Source organism: Callithrix jacchus, chromosome 11 (assembly GCF_049354715.1).
Source record: "Callithrix jacchus isolate 240 chromosome 11, calJac240_pri, whole genome shotgun sequence".
NCBI classification, from domain to species: Eukaryota; Metazoa; Chordata; class Mammalia; order Primates; family Cebidae; genus Callithrix; species Callithrix jacchus.
Window position 1 is genome coordinate 87,949,515 of NC_133512.1, and position 17,359 is coordinate 87,966,873.

At 32.6% G+C, this 17,359-nt stretch overlaps 1 protein-coding gene across 1 annotated transcript in view; it reads right to left on the minus strand.

The window, feature by feature from the left end:
- Window positions 1–5,897: 5,897 nt before the first annotated feature.
- The window catches only part of ASZ1 (ankyrin repeat, SAM and basic leucine zipper domain containing 1), a 63,815-nt gene continuing 52,353 nt past the window's right edge, over window positions 5,898–17,359 (minus strand). The window contains exons 11-13 of the mRNA XM_002751777.6: window positions 11,248–11,353; window positions 9,973–10,086; window positions 5,898–6,414 (exon numbers count right to left, since the gene is read on the minus strand). Coding sequence (XP_002751823.1) covers window positions 6,262–6,414; window positions 9,973–10,086; window positions 11,248–11,353 — 373 coding nt within the window. The 3' untranslated portion in view covers window positions 5,898–6,261. The remainder of the gene's footprint in view (window positions 6,415–9,972; window positions 10,087–11,247; window positions 11,354–17,359) is intronic.

Sequence of the window (17,359 nt, forward strand, 5' to 3'; positions counted from 1 at the left end):
GGTCTTTAGAAAATATACTAAGGTCAAAGAACAAATGCAGAAACATTAATTCAAGAAAATCTACTAAAACCGAGCATGAACAGTGAGACTGTAACACTTGAACCCATGATTCACTGTCACCATATCCCCAGCCCCATGCCAAAACAGCTTAGCAGTTAGGTGTGTCTAAGCTCAGACTCCTTGGTGATATTTACTAAACTTTTAAATCATTGTTTAAGAGTGTACTCCTTTTACTTATTTTTTTTTTAAACCTGTAAAATAGCTCAGACAGATCCTTCAGGAATTATTTCAGTAGGCATTGTTATCACAGATGACAGCTGGATGCATGTAATTGCCCTGAAGACCTTTCAGCAGGACAAAATGTGGAGGTAGAAGACAGGGATACTTACAGGCCTAGGCTAATGTGTGTATGTTTGTGTCTTAGATTTTAATAAAGAAGTTTAAAAATTTTAAAAAAGAATACTTTAAAAAATAGAGAAGAGCTTATAGAATAAGAATATAAAGAAAATACTTTTGTACAAGTGTACAATATGTTTTGTGTTTTAAGTTAAATGTTATTACAAAAGAACCTGTTTTAAAAAATTACGAAGTTCATAAAGTAAAAATGTTATCATACTCTCAGGTTAATTTATTATTGAATAAAAGTATTTAAAACATATATTTAGTGTAGCTGCTAAGTGCACAGTGTTTATAATGTCCACAGTACTATACAGCAATGTCTTAGGCTTCCGGATTTACTAACCACTTACTCACTGACTCACCCAGAGCAACCTTCAGTCCTGCAAACTTCATTCATGGTAAATGCCCTATACAGGTGTACCATTTTTATCTTTTATATTGTATTTTTACTCTATCTTTTATATGTTTAGATATGTTTTGATACAAATATTTACCACTGTCTTACTTGCCCCAAATATTCAGTACAGTAACATGCTGTACAGGGTAGCCTAGGAGCATTGTATAGCCTAGATGTGTAGTAGGCTATACCTCTAGGTTTAAGTACACTCTATGATATTTGCACAGCGACAGGATTGCTTAACAATGCATTCTCAGAATGCATCCCTGTCTTTAAGTGATGCATGACTGCATTTACTAATTTTAAATATTTTAATTTGCAAATCTTTATAAAGTATACCTTATTCTTATACTTTACAACCTTGTGTTTGCTCTTTACCAAAAATGTGACAAAGTTGCTCATATTAATGCTCTTCTAATTCCAAATTTACTATCTTAAGTAAAATATCTAGGAAAACTATCTTAATACCAGATTTTAAAACTCTCTTCTCTTTAAATTTAGCAGTTTTAAAAAATAATGTCTATATTTGAACTTGTTTTCAAACTTAGGTTGTAGAGTAGGTATTTTATAGTTCTATTTTTCATAATCTGCTTCTGTCAATATGTCAATTTTTTTACCTCTTGAAGTCTTGGGATTTTGGGCTTGAAATTATGCATATCATTGAAATTTTATGTACATATCTAAGCAACTTCTGGTCAGATCAAGATAAAATATTTCCAGTATCCTTGCTTCTTTTCCCAGTCCATACCTACTTCTCAGACACAGCCACTACCATCACTTCTTAAGTTTTGCCATAAATAAGTTTTCTCTATTTCAAACTTATGTATAAAATCATAATATGGTATGTACAAAATCTTGTGTTTGGCTTCTTTTGCTCAATATTATGTCTGTTTGATTTGTCCATGTTTTTATGTGTAGTCATAGTTTGTTCTTTTTTATTACTATGCAGTATTCCATTGCTCAACTATTCTTTTATCTGCTGCAGTTGTGGGCTATTAATAAACCTACTGTGAACATCCCCTATATACATCTTTCTGGGGAAGCATGAACTCATTTCTCTAGGGCATATATTCAGAACTGCTGGGTCATCAGGAAAACATGTTTAGTTTTAGTAGATACTGCCAAACGATTTTTCCAAAATGGTTTTTCCACTCTGTGGTTTAAAGTAGTGATATATGAGTTTCAAGTACTTTACTACACTTGGTGTCATTCTTTTTAAATTTGTCTTTTTGATGAGTGTGTAACGGTGTTGAATTTCATGGTGGTTTTAATTTACATTTCCCTACTGACTATGCTGTTGACCATCCTCTGGGCCACATTTGGCCCATGGGTTGATGGATGCTGATTCGTGCTCTTACCTAGCCTTATTGCCCACTCTTTTAATCTCCTTTCCTGATTCTTCCTGTCTCCTTTTCTTTTAACGGTGGTGCCCTAGGACTTAGTTGCCTTATTTGTCTACATCATTCCCTTAGAGATCCAGTGGAGTCTTCTTATCTCTAAAGTGACAACATCCAAATTTTTATCTTCTGCCTGTGTCTCTCCCCTCTGAATTTCTGACTCAAATGTTCTGTTTATTGTAAATTACTCCCTTTTCATCTCTCCTGTTTTTGTCTTCTCAGAGACTTCCTTATTTCAGTAAATGGCAACTCCATTCTTTTGCTTGCTCAAGCCAAAAAACTTGAAGTTATCTTTGACTATTGCTTTTCACTTAAAACTCACATTCAATCTGTAAGTAAATCCTACTGGTTATATCTTAAAAATGTGTCTTGAGCTCAACTACTTTCACTGTTTCCAATGTTAACTCAAGCTACCATCACCTTGCATCTGGAATATCGCAGCAGCCTCCCAACTAGTCTCATAGTATCCACAGCGGTGCCTCTAGTCCATTTAAAAATGGTCTCTTGGTGCAGTGATATTTTTGCTTCATAGTTTTTGATCTGGAATAGTTTCTCCCTAGATATCTGTATGGCTTACTCTCTAATCCTTTATGTTCTCAAAAGATCTGAAGTTTGAGAGGTCTTCCCTGACCACTCAAAGTCCTACTTCTACCCTGCACCTCCTACTTCCCTGTTTTGTCTTCATAGCATTTATCACATCTATTATCTTATGCTTTATCTGTTGGTTTATTTCCATTAGAATGTAAGTTCCATGAGGGCAGGGATAATTTATTTCTCAACATCTAGAAAAATGCCTGGTACATGATAAGTGCTCAGTAAATATTTGAATGAATGAATGAATGCATGGATGAGTGCTGGAAAGAACACGGGATTTGAAGTTAAACTGATTGGATTAAAATCCCAGATTTCTTATTAGCAGTGTGAATTTCAACAATTTACTTCAACAGTCTCTGAAACTCATTTTCCGTAAAATAGGAATATACATCTCATGGACCTGGCCTATGAATTAAATGTAACATTTATGAAATGCTTGCCATATATTAGGCATTCAAGTGGCAATCTGTCCATCTCTGTCCTGAACCTAAGAAACCATAATAGTTATTTACAGTATAATCAGTTTATTTTTGAGCAATACTTCTTTTTTCAAAAGAGAAAAGTTGCAGACATGTAAGTTTGAAGTCACAGTGTGTTTTTTTCCCAAAAGCAATTTGGAAAAAATAATTTATGAAATAAATGTCAGTACATAGATACTGTAATAACACACTAGGGAAATGTCAATACATACGCTACTGTAATAACACAATAGGGAAAAATAATTTTAAAATGAATTATGAAATTACAGTATGTAGAATATATGACTTTTAATTCTTTTCTCAGAACGCAAAAAATATTTCAAGTGTGTTTAACATAACTGAGTTAAAAAAAAAGAACCCAAACAATTAAGACAGGAAATAATAAAAGTGAAAATTAATTAAAATGTAGTTGACCGACAAACTCAAAAGCTGATTCTTTGAAAAATATTAAGAAAATGGATAAATCTCTGTCTAGAATATAAGAATTAAAAGAGAATATATAAAAATAAAAAATAACTCACATTTGTAACCCTGTGACATTAGACATAGGTCTGTAAACTATAGCTTGGTGGGCCAAATCCAGGCATCACCTGTTTTTATAAATAAAGTTCTGCTGTACCTGGCTACATTCATTCACTTATGTACTGTCTATAACTGCTTTTGTGCTACAACAGCAGAGTTAAGAAACTGTGACACAGACCACATGTCCTGCAAAGTCTAAAATATTTATTATCTGGACCTTTACAAAAACAATGTTTGCTGACCTCTTAACTAGAGGAAACCCAGTATGCAAGTTCTTTTTAAAAACTGATTCTATTTCCCAGGGAAATAAGAAGCATGACCACCATTTTAAGAGTGAGGTGGGAAGGTCTCAGAAGTTTGAGGAAAGAGGAGTGCAAAACAGTTCTCTGATAAAAAGATTACTGAATATATCAGAGAAATGTAATAAATGTATCAGAGAAATGTAAGGAGATTTCCAAAGAGCACTAAACATACCACTTAAAGATAGTGGCAAGATGGGACAAGTAAGCATGTTTCTCTTTGAAAGATACTTACATCCCCAAAATAGATTATTTTTGTTCCTAAGTTGGTTCTAAAGATATAGGAACATTTTCTAATTCAGATTAATTAAAAATAATATACCAACTAATTTTAATTAAGGTTTACTACTTTCAAGTGCATAGAATTAAAACTTGGTGGAAAACATTCGTATCTGTGGTTCAGGGAAGTCTCTAAGGGAGACTTACTTTAAGTCCTCTTCTCTTCTTGTTTGAAGAAGAGAAGAAAAATGATTTATACTGAATTACATGTTATAAAAGAATGGATATTCCAGAAGCAATAAATGCCCCCTTTCCTGCAATAAAGCACTGTGATCAGGTGAAATAATCCGAGTAGGAAGAGATTTACGCTCTAGATAAAATAACCAATTTTAAGTTACAAGAAAAATAATATTCATTCTATTGATACTTTGCTCGTAGAACTAACTTCACTAATCACAACAATGCTGCTACAATTATTCTCAGTCTGTAATCTAAAAATCACACTGTATTTGTCAAGGAAAGAAAAAAGTCACCATTTATGGAATTCTGTGACAAATTCTTTTGGAAAGCAAACATTTTATAAATTCACATCTTCACAGTTTGTCCTAATATTTGCAAGATGTTTTGATTTTGTCAGAAAAAAAAAAATAGTGACCTATCCAGCCAACAGAAGAAACATCATTATCTTAAAGATGAACTGAGGTGAAAAAGACCATCAATAAATAGGTAATCTGATAGTATGTCTGTCATTTTCCTAGAGTGATTTTTATTTTTTTAACAGAAGCTAAAACTAAGATTTATTCAATAATTTCTATTTACCCAAGCACTGTGCTGGGAGTGAAACATCGTGTGTTAAAAGAAGTTCCTTTAGAACTTCTAAGACTCATTTAAATGAGGAAATACCAGAAAAAAATATGCCTTGCTATTTCGCAGTTAGGTTAAAATGTCAGGCACCAATTCATAATGTGATTACTTTCCAATGATAGCTGGTTGAGCATATTCTCAGGAAAAGCACGATTCAAATCTTGTCGTTTTGCTATAAGCAAGAACAGAAACTGCTACTAATTATAGCTCCTTGTAATGTTCTTCCTTTCCACAATTCTTTATCTTTGCTTTGTTTATTTCTCAAACAAGTGCAGATCAACTGCATCTGTTTTAAGTATGGCACTAAGTCAGGCAAGATTTAAATACTATATTCTGTGAAATTGGGCCTCTTTATTAACTTCACTTTAAAAATCTGAATATCATCAGTTTGATTTTGTAAATCTTACTTTTTTAGATATGATAAATAAGATGTCAAATAAGATGTCAAACATTCCTAAGAATGTTATATAGTATGTATGTTCCTCAAAGTAATTAACATAAAAGATTCTAATGTACTTTGTACTTTCAACACTAGTGTCTAATTTTTTGCTGTTCTAATTTGTATTTAAAATACTTTTCCTAAGGATTTAATCCACAATTCAAAATTTTAACATTTTACCTTTATCCTTTGTATTCTCTTAGATACTTTCAAAATTAATAATTTCCTCATAATGTAACAAAAAACTCCAATAAAAATCTTTATTACATAATAATGAATGGGGAAAGTAAGGAATAAAAGAAAGCTCTTAATTAGTGAACACTTTACTAATTCTCTAAGACACTATGACAAATAAGCACACTTTTAAAAAGTCAAAGATATTAAATATAACTTTAATTCTGAATGTGATTTACATATGATCAAATGAAAGTATTACTTATAATTTACTATCTGATCAAAGTGAACATAAAATATAACAAACTGTATTTGTAAGTCAGAGTAACTAAAAAAAAAAATTACATTACATTGTCAAAATGTTTCCTATGGAATACTGGCAAGAATGTAAGGTTATATTGTGCCAAATAGTTAAAAGCAACGATTTTTGGATGGTTCAAATAAGATGTATATATATAACTTAAAACAAATATTTGAATTATTTTCTCTGGAAAGTTATCTTGCAAATGAAAAAAAGAAAACCGAATCCGCATACTGTAATAGCCGTCCTCTTCAAAATTCTACTATTCCATGTAGATACTTCTTCCCTTAATGGTATATGAGTTGGATCATTTTCCCGTTCATTTTGCAACTAATATTTAGTATGGAAAAAGAAAAGAGTTACTGTATAATAGATTGATAATAAAAACATTTTGATTTAAAAAATATAATATCCATGTTAACTCAATGCACTTGATTTAGATGTAGGCAACTCAAGATTTAAATAAACATATATAATAAACATATATATATATGTTTATTTGGAAGATTTAAATAAACATATATATATATGTCTTGAAAGACAGTCTTTCATTAGAATCCCATCACTGTAAATTATTAGTTTCACATTAAAAATATATGCTTCCATAGATGATCACATTTTAAAATGGTGTTTTTATCTTATGAGATAAAGCACCTTTAATGTTAAAGTTTCTGTTTCAGCCAGGGCTCATGCCTGTAATCCCAGCACTTTGGGAGGCTGAGGCGGGTGGATCACAAGGTCTGGAGTTCAAGACCAGCCTGGCCAAAATGGTGAAACCCCGTCTCTACTAAAAATTACAAATACTTTAAATATAATTGCAGTAACAAATGTCAACAAAAGCTTAAGTGGTTCTTTTAGTACTTCTCAGCAATGAAAGTATAGTACCCAGTTTCTAAATTGTCAGATACAAATTTCTTGCTAAAGAAGCTCCTTTCTCCCCTACTTGTGTGTGTGTGCCCAGTGTGTGTATCTGTGAATGTATGTGTGGTGGTGGTGGGTGGGGGAGGCAGGGAAGGAGGAAGTGAGAGAGAGAAAAGACTTAAAGAGGGATGGCTGAGAGGAGAGGGATGGCTGTTGGGGGTGGGGCAGGAGAGAGAATAAGCAGAAACCAAAGATCCTTGAAAGATAAAAAGAATCAGGCACATTTATAGAGTGATATTTACTAGAAACATCCTGTGCTAGAGTGGTGACATAAATACTTTCAACATTAGCAGGAAAAATGACTTCCAAATTCTACAGTGTAAATATTTAATTAAAAAGCTTGCAAAATTAATTTTAAATTTATAGCAGAAAACCAGACTCCAACGCCAATCTCATTAATACCATATTCTTGGTCTAACTTCCAAATGGCTTCATTCAGCAACAGATTCCTTTTTGACACTGATGCTCCATTTACTGAATCCTGAGACAGTCATTCCTTTTACTAACCAATTACTTAGAATGACCCTTTCTGACAGGAGCCTGTCAGTGTGCTGGCTTGAAAGAGAGTGATGTGGTGTTAAAGTCTAGCCTTGACCTCTCCCACCCTCTTTCTGTTACCTCCATACACTTATCTATGATAACTCATGTTTTCTTTAAAAAAAGATTCCCTTCAATTATTATTGGTAAATCTCTGAAATAATATAAGCTTAACAGCCATGATAGCATATTTCCAAATCTGGAAGCCTTCATAATTCTCTAAATCAAATCTCATTATGATGATTACTACTTGTATAAGACTAATCTGGAAAAACCCACTCACTAGCTTGCTCCAAAATTAAGACTTTCTTGCCCAAATAACTGTATTTGCCATTATTATAAACTAATAAATGTGTTCAAGGGTAGTTCTTATATAGAAATGCACAAATTCTAAATAGAGAAGGGTCACAGGAAAAAGATCTTCTATTTAGCTAAAGAACAATGAAAATCTCTTAACATGTATGTATTATTAAAATAAATATTGTGGTACTTGGTTGAATTGTTTATGCTTTAGAGTCAGTCCCTATAGCAAAGTTTCTTAATTTCACTCATTTAACAAAAATATGTTTTTCTAATTTCATTTTAATCCTATACACATACCCTTACCCTTCACTCCCATGTTTTTAGTTTATCTTAGAGAAACCAAATTAGTAAACAACCCTGAAGCAAATATGTTTTAGGAAATTTCCTACACTAAAGGTTGATGTTTTCTAAGAAATATCTTTCTACATATGCTTCCAAACTCCCTGGGATCCCCATGAAAAACAGCATTTTTAAGTCAAATCAATTCATTCCTTTGATTCTTCTAGATGAGATGGAGGTAGTGATGATGAATGGTGCTGTACTTTCTGGGTTGTCAGTAAGTTCAAGATGTAGCTTGTGTAACACAGGTGCCTGACATATAGCAGGCAGTCTTACATTTGCTGAAAGAATAAATGTCAGAGATAATACAATTTCTAAGATGCCCCTTTCTTTGGAAAGAAATTATTTTCTATAAGACTTCTGAAACAGTACTCATTTCCTCATTTAAAAATGTCCTTTCTCAGCTATTATTTTGTATAACAGAATTTGCTTCACAACTTTCTTCTCACTTTAAAAGACTCCTTTTGGGGCAGGTGTGATGACACACACCTGTAATCTCAGCACATTGGAAGGCTGAAGCGGGTGGATCACTTGAGGTCAGGAGTTCAAAGCCAGCCTAGCCAACATGGTGAAACCCCATGTCTACTAAAAACAAAAAAATTAGCTGGGCATGGTGGTACAGGATGGTAGTCTGTCTGAGGCAGGAGAATTGCTTGAATCCAGGAGGCAGAGGTTGCAATGAGCCAAGATCATGCCACTGCACTCCAGCCTGGGCAATGGAGCGAGACTCAGTATCAAAAAAAGAAAAAAAGACTCCTTTTGATTTAACCCATTAATAGCTAGAATGACAAACTATTAATACTTGGAACATGTATAAAGTCTGTTTTGAAGAAAAGAACTTTTTTGATAAAATATTAATGAAAATATTAAATGAATTATGGGTTGAAGCTATGTAAATAACGTAGTGTAATCTAACCTTCAAATGAAATATTTCACAAAAGCTTTATAGACATCAAATTTATTTATTAAACAGATAAAGAGCTGAGAAGTAAGGTTCCTGTTCCAACAGCTTAGGTTTTATTATAGCCAATCTCTTAAAGTGAAAAAAATCACCTGTCCTTAAATACAGACATATACTTTTTCTGTATGTGTAAAAAACCAGAACCAAAAAAGTCCATATTCTTTAGAAAACAGTTAAATTATAAAAATATTACAGAGAGTCTGGAAAATTAAAGAAGTATTTCATCCACAATCCTGTCTCTTTAACAGAACCAATAAATACTTCATTTTAATATTATTTTATCTGCACATTTACATACAAGTAATAATGTACAGATATAATTTCATATCTTTAACCAGCTGATATTTAATTTTCATTATTTTTTCAACTGCATATTATTATAACAATAGGTATAGCACGATTTATTAAGTTATTCTCCTAGTATAGAGAATACTTTGGCACATACAATTTGGGACAAAATATTATCAAAATATACAAATTTTTTATGGTAGTTGGCACATCTTGCCAAACTGTTTTTGAAAGGGCTTGTGTTACCAGTCTCACATAAGAATATAAGTTTAGTGACCTCTAACTAGAAATTGGTGGTAATACATTTTTCTCTGATAATTGAAAAGATAAAAATGACATATTCTACTTTTAGTATGTATTTCTTTAATGACTAACAAAGTCTGTTTCCTATGTATATTTCTTCCTTTGGAAACTGTCTTTTTCCCACTTGTCTAAGTGTTCCATTTGTTGCTCTTACCAGAATTGCTTCATTGTCTAACACCTTTTGCTGTAAATCATTTCCCTTAGTTTCCCCCCTGCTTTTAATGTTAAATATGTACCTTCTGAATTAAGTCTTTTAGGTTGCAGACCTCTTCACTCAAATCTTCAACATTATTAACCAGTTCTTCACAAACTGAAGTAAAATTCTGGGGAGAAGCCCATTCCAGTGCTATCTGTTAATATTTTCAAAAATCCCACATTAAAGAATGGAAGCAACTTTTCACAACTTTACATCCAAAAAGATTATATAACACTCTTAAATATTAAATTTTATCATTGAAAAGCATTTTTTTTAGGATATTGACACCAAAAATAAGTAATTTTATAAAATAATCAAATGAGCTTGCCAAATGCATTTCCTGAATATATGTATATATAACTTTCTATATGGAGATTAATATTTATGATGAACAAATAATATTTATGATGAACAAATCAGTTCATGAAGGTTTTAAAAACGACATGATTCCCACATTAATTAATGTTATATAAAAATCACTGGAAAACAAGTGCCTTTAAAAATTCTCACTAAAACAGCTAAAAGCTAATCACATGAAGTAAGTTGCTTTTGCAGGCCACTTACACTTTTTCTTTCTTTCTTTGGAAACAGTGTCTCATTCCATCGGCCAGGCTGGAGTGCAGTGGTACAATCCTGGCTCACTACTGCCTCAACCTCTTGGACTCAAATGATCCTCCCACCTCAGCCTCCTGACTGGCTAGGACCACAGGTGCATGCCATCATGCCCAGCTACTTTTCAGCTAGCACTAGAGGCACATGCCATCATTCGCAGCTAATTTAAAAATTCTTTGTAGAGGCAGGGTCTCACCATGTTGCCAAGGCTGGTCTCAAACTCATGGCCTCAAGCGATTCTTCCACCTGGGCCTCCCAAAGTTTTGGGATTACAAATGTGAGCCACCATGCCTGGCCATTTACGGTCTTCCTATTCTAAATTTCCTTTATTAAAAAATCTTTTATTGATACAGTTTTTAAATAACACACAATGTTGTTTCCATTTTCACTTGGGTCTCCTGTCACTTTATATTTTAAACAGTTAAATCCTTTTTAAGAACACATACATGGTAAGTTCAATACATGGATCAGTTTAATTTTTGGTCTGACTCATTTTACTTTTCTTGAGGGCAAGAATACAAAATTTTAAGATTAGTATGTAAAGGAGTAATATTAAACAAATTGACTTACTTAGATCTTATGCGATTTTGCAGAGCAAATGATATAATTTTACCAAATCAGTACTAATTATTGAATTATGAACTTATCTGGAATGTTCTTCAGTGTTCATACTTTTCTTCACTTAATAACTTTTATAGAATACCTTTTGAGAATTTACAGGTAACTCAGTAATAATATTCTGTACAGCTGTTATTAAATGGCCACACTGTTTGTTTAATTTGAGAAGAAAGTTCAGGAACTCATCACCACTAAAGAAAGGAAACAAACAAACAAATCAAACAAACCGGAATCACTAATAAGAGCAATTTGCTTCATTCTACTAGGCTAGTTACTGAATATCTAGTCATAAAATTAGATTCTTCCAAAAGAACTCATTGAATAGCTATGGATTAGGTACCGAAACAGGCATTGGTTATAAATGAAAAACAAACCTCCAGTCCGAAGGATCTTAAAGTTCAGGGTAGGATGCAGATATACAATTACAGCTTGATTATTCACGGGGACACATGAAAGAGGAAGATAAAAGAATCAATATTTGAGTAGCTACTATGTGAAGACACTGAACTAGTTATTTTACATTTGTTATTTCTTTTGATTCTTCCTAACAACCCCTGTAGGACAGATGTTGTTAGTACTATTTTATAGTTGAGACATCTACAACTTAGGGGGAATGAATTTAATATCACATGAGAAGGAGGGAGTAGGGAATTAGAAATGCTTTACAGAGATAATACTTGAATTGAGTCTGTGGTTGAAGAATAAGTTTGCCAAGAGGTAAGGAAGAGAGATTCTAGCAAGTGCAAGAGTACAGGGGTAAAGGTCGCTAAGGTGTAATTAAAATACAAATTATAGAAAAGTAGTAAGAGAAAAGACTGGATATAATCATTTATTAAAAGAAATTTGTGTCAGTATAGGAAATTGAATTTTATCTTTTTGATGACGTAGAGTTACTAAGAAATTTTCAATAGGAAATTTGAAAATTAGATATTTAAATGAGAATGTTTATTTGGGGAGGGATGTGGATAAAAGGAACACAAAAATGGAAGCAGAATAATTAGGTGACCAACAGATAAATATATCCAAGACATGACAAAGGAAAGTTTAACTAAGTATATGGCAGTGGCAGTCTTACTGTGGGGAGGAGGTAGAGCAGTGGCTTGAGAAACCTTTAGGAGAATAAACTGAAAATTTTGGTGATGGATTACATGTAAAGGAAGAATCTATGATGATTTTCAGTTTTTTGGTTTCCATGGAAGGTGGTGCTGGCAAGCAAGGAATTGAATTTGGTGGCGGATGGTGGAGAAAACAGTGAATTGGGATAAAATAAAACCTTATGGCATGATAATTAAGAACACAGGCTCTTGAGTCAAAAGACAACATGAGTTTGGATTCAGCTTCCACACTTACTAGCTTTATGATTTGGGGCAAGACTAATCTTAAGCCAAATCAAATCTCTAGAATGGAGACAGCAGGATTGAAGAAGACAATGTACAATAAGTACCTAGGATTGTGTCTAGCACATGGCTAGTGTTCAAGCAAACATAATTATGATGACTGCAGTGGGGAGGAGACATGCGGATGGTAGAAAACGAAGGTCTTGCAATGGTATTTATTCCGGGCTCTAAAGACTTAAGAAGATAGATACAATTTAGACTTGGTGAACCTCAAAGGGGGAAAAATGTCTTTATTTTCACTAACCTATAACCAAGATTCAGTCTTTCCTTGAATTGTGAAGGAGCACAAACACAGTAGTATTGGCAATGTCTCCAATAGAAATCAAAACTATGATCACAAAGACCACAGGACGTATTGTGAAGAAGGGAGGGTTGAGAGTGGTAGCACAAAAAACCCACTAAAGGAAACGTCGCCTGAGAAGTAGAAAAAAATCAGAAGCGAAGTGTTGTTATGGATGGCAATGAAGGGGACAGATTCAAAGGAGAAAAGATTAAGCATAATAAATAAGTATATTGATTTTGGCAATGAGAAATCACTGGTGACTAGATTAGATGTAGTGACAGAAGAAACAACAAAGAACCCAACAGAAAAGTTGGTCAAGACTATTAACAGGGAATTCAGAGAAAAAGAAAAAAACAAAATTTATATGGATAATAAATATGGGAATTCAATATCCATAAGATGCCACATCCTAGCAGAATGACAAAAATTAAGGAGATCATTAATATCAAGAGTTGACAGGTGCATTAGATGACTTTCTGGGGAGTCATTTAACAGTATCTACTAAAATAAAAATGCAATAAAAACTACTATTATTGGACCAAAAGGTACTTTTTTTTTTTTGGTGAGACAGAGTCTGTTGCCCAGGCTGGAGTGCAGGTGCAATCTTGGCTCACTGTAACCTCTGCCTCCCTGGTTCAAGTGATTCTTGTGCCTCAGCCACCTAAGTAGTTGGGATAACGGGTGTTCACCACCATGCCCAGCTAATTTTTGTAGTTTTAGTAGCAATGGGGTTTCACCATGTTGGCCTGGCTGGTCTTGAACTCCTGGCCTCATGTGATCCACCTGCCTCAGCCTCCTAAAGTACTAATATTATAGGCGTGAGCCACCATACCTAGCCCTCAAAATGTACTTCTAAGCCCACACAGAAATTCTTATTCATAGAAGTTTTGACTACACACTATACAAAGTTTCACTCTATTTCTAGAAGAAAACGTTATAAAAAGCAAGCAATGTCAGCCTCCAATGAAATGAACAGCAAATTTCTAAGATACATTACTGGGATGTATATAGTATTTTCATTTAAGACAACAAGTCTTTTCTCCCAGCTATCAGTATGAAAAAAATTAACAGTTTCCCTTTAGTAGTTTTAGAAAATATAAACTTTATAAACATAATACATATAATCGTCATTTAGAATAAAGAGTACCTGATGGTTGCTTTCAACAAGCAAACCTAAAATTAAAAAATGCAGAAAAACTTTTGTTCTATTTATCAATAAAAATGGTATTCACAAAACCATTTTCAAAGAATATATAATTCTTCTTTATTCTATTTTCTTTCTGATCTTTACTCTGGAAAGCACAGAACTTAGAGTGTATGACACATTTCTGCAAAAGCAACAGCAGTGATTACTTGTATTTTGTTTCCATGCACTATTTATAACTTAGATTTCAGTGTTCTTTAAATATGCAAATTTAACTTATCAATAAAAAAACTGCTAAATGAGTAATTCACTAATGCCATATATATTTAATTTATGACCTCAAGGAAATTAAGATCCACTGAGAATTATCATTTAAAGTATCAACTGATAGCAGGTATGTAATTCTAGACAGTGATTCACACATATATATGTGGAATGTAAATATATCAGCTCTTATTCTTAAGATAGTAAGACTAAGTCCAAACAAGCAAATTTTATTACTAGCAAAATTAGTCTTAATGAATACCAAATATATATACCTTTCTTGTGACATATAATTTTCAGAGCCACGGAATATGAATAGACAAGTTGTACAAAACAAAACTCTACATTGTGCCATTCGCACTATGTGAATGGTGCCTCTCCATTACAGCCGTACAGTATACAAGCTACACAACTTTACGTGGCAGCCCTGATAACTTGGTGCTTATTTAAAAAATTCCAAATCAGCAGATATGACATAGGTATTTGTCAAATTCTCATGTCTTTTCTACTGAGCTAACTACCACCAGTCCCCCAAACCTTGCCAGAGGACTATAATTCATGCCCCAATAACGTGAGGCCTGACCATATGACTTACTTAAGCAAATAAAATGTGATTGGAAGTTACTGTGTAACTTTTGAACAGAACCTTCAAGAGCCACTGAATGATCCTGGCATCTCTCTCTCTCCTCTTTCCCATGAGAGCAGTATGTCCCAGATTGAGACTGTTCCTTCAGTCTACTCTTAGAATAACAAGATCACTGTTGCTGACCCACGATCTAGATGATTAGGAAATAAACTTTGTTTTTATAAGTGACTTCGATTTAGAAATTATTTGGTACTACAACATGCTATAGTATAAGTGAACTAAAACAACAGGCCATTTAAAAAATTTGAAGTCAAGTATTAAGATAAAATTTATACTTTAAATAAAGGTATTATAAACAAAGGTATTATGTGCTCATTGTAGAATATCTGAAAAAAATTAAAATCATCAACAATCTTACCACTCAAAGACAATGACTGGTACTATTTTCTCTCAGAATATTTTCTTATAATACACATTTTTTTTCCAGTGTTTTTCATATGGACATATATGTATAGCTGACATTGTGCTTCACATGACCATTTATATTGTGCCTTTTATAATTATCATGAGTATTTTTCCATGACATTAAGTTTCAAAATAATTTTAATGATGAAAAAATAATTATACGATGGAATGGAATTCACCATTTTCCTGATGTTCAGTATTTAGAGTTTCCAATTTTAGAATGTTTATAAATGACAGGAATGAACAATACACACTTTTACATAAAATCTTACATATATGTAGATATTTTGGAGTGTAGCAGTTTCCTTGATGGACACAGTTTTTGAGATGCTTTTGACACATTCAAGTGGATGTCAGCTCAGACAAAGGGTATAAACAGAAACTGTTAAAAATTTCAAATGTGAATGAAAACTTATTTCTGTCCAAAATAGCTAAAATTAGCAACATAATGGATATTAAAATTTTAAATTGCACTTTATTTATTTATTTTTAAAGAGAGTCTTGCTATGCTGCCCAGGCTGGTCTTGAACTCCTGGCCTCAAGTTATCCTCCTGTCTCAGTCTTCCAAGTAGATGGGACTACAGGCACACCCCATTGCATTGGCTTTAAATTGCATATTTTAATTCTGCAAGCATAGTAAGGCAGAAAAAAGTAAACGCAGTGTGTGTATGCATTGTTGTAACAGATTATTTTAGAAGATTTTGGCACATAGAAGAAAACTATCTTAAATCAGTAAATTGTTGAAGTTACATTACCAGGAGATTATAATCAATCAGTTCAACTTTTCCTGCTGTTAGTTTTCTTATGACTTAATGACTAATTTCTTCTTTAAAGAATGACTTTGAACAAATGGTAAGTAAAACCTTTTCCATAACAGCATGTAAACAAAGTCTGTGATTTAATAACCAGGTCAAATTCCTAGAATATATGTCTGCCAGTTTTATTTTTTTAAAAAAATTCAGTAGCTTTTAATAAGTGAACCATTCAGGATTCTGCACATTCTTTAAGTTTATTAAATCCCATAAAGTAAATGCATATAGGCAACTCTGCCACCATACAAATAAGATATATAAAAACATTTAATTTGCAAGCCAGTCATTTAGAACTTAAAACACTCCTTCAGAGAAACAATAAAGAAAAAAAGCAAGAAAATGAACAATGATATTTAGGAAGGTGTGCTGATTTTAAGTCCTCACAACTGAAATCCTTCACAATGCATTTAAATGTTTAAGAGCTATTATGTTATTTTGAAACAATGAGGAGGTGTTATTTTAAATATAAATCTTGCTGCTATAAGGAGGTATGTTAAGGAAGAAGAATGGAGATATGGGAATAGGGAATTTTACTATGAGGAATGTTTATAATTTAAGCTGTGAAATAAAGTTTTTAAGAAATTAGGATCCTCTATATTGTTTCCTGGAATATTTCTCTGAATTCCAAAATAACATTGCAATCTATTGTTCGTATGTTTAATTAATGTTTATCATAATCACAATATTAGTTTTAGACTGACTATGCTTCTGACAATACCACAGCATTTGCAAATACAGGATATTATAATTCATTAACTCATTTATCCATGTAGTCAATAAAATTTTTCTATACAGTCATGTCCCAGGCAATGGTCAGTATGCACACTAAGCTCCTTAGGTCATTCTGATAACTTAGCCAGGTAAGGGAACCACTAGCATAAATCATGGTTACAAACCCTAGTATATTTTAAAAACATATATGTAGAAACCAATTACCGAATAACATCCAAGTCTCTACTAACATGTAGGGTAGTTTTATCTTAGATATAGAATCATCATTTATAAAATTATTTTAGGAAAAAATCAAACTGGAATATGTTGAAATAAAAAACAGTATTTGTATTATCGATGGAAAAATAAAATATGATACTCTTAACTAAAAAAAGAAAACTCAGAAAATAATATTAAGCTGATATTAAAAGTAAGATTAGAGGAAACTGAGGAACTAACAGTATCTTTGAAGATTTCTTACTGGGAACTTATATGTCATTTTAAAAGCTTCTAGAGGCAAAAAAATTGATTTGTC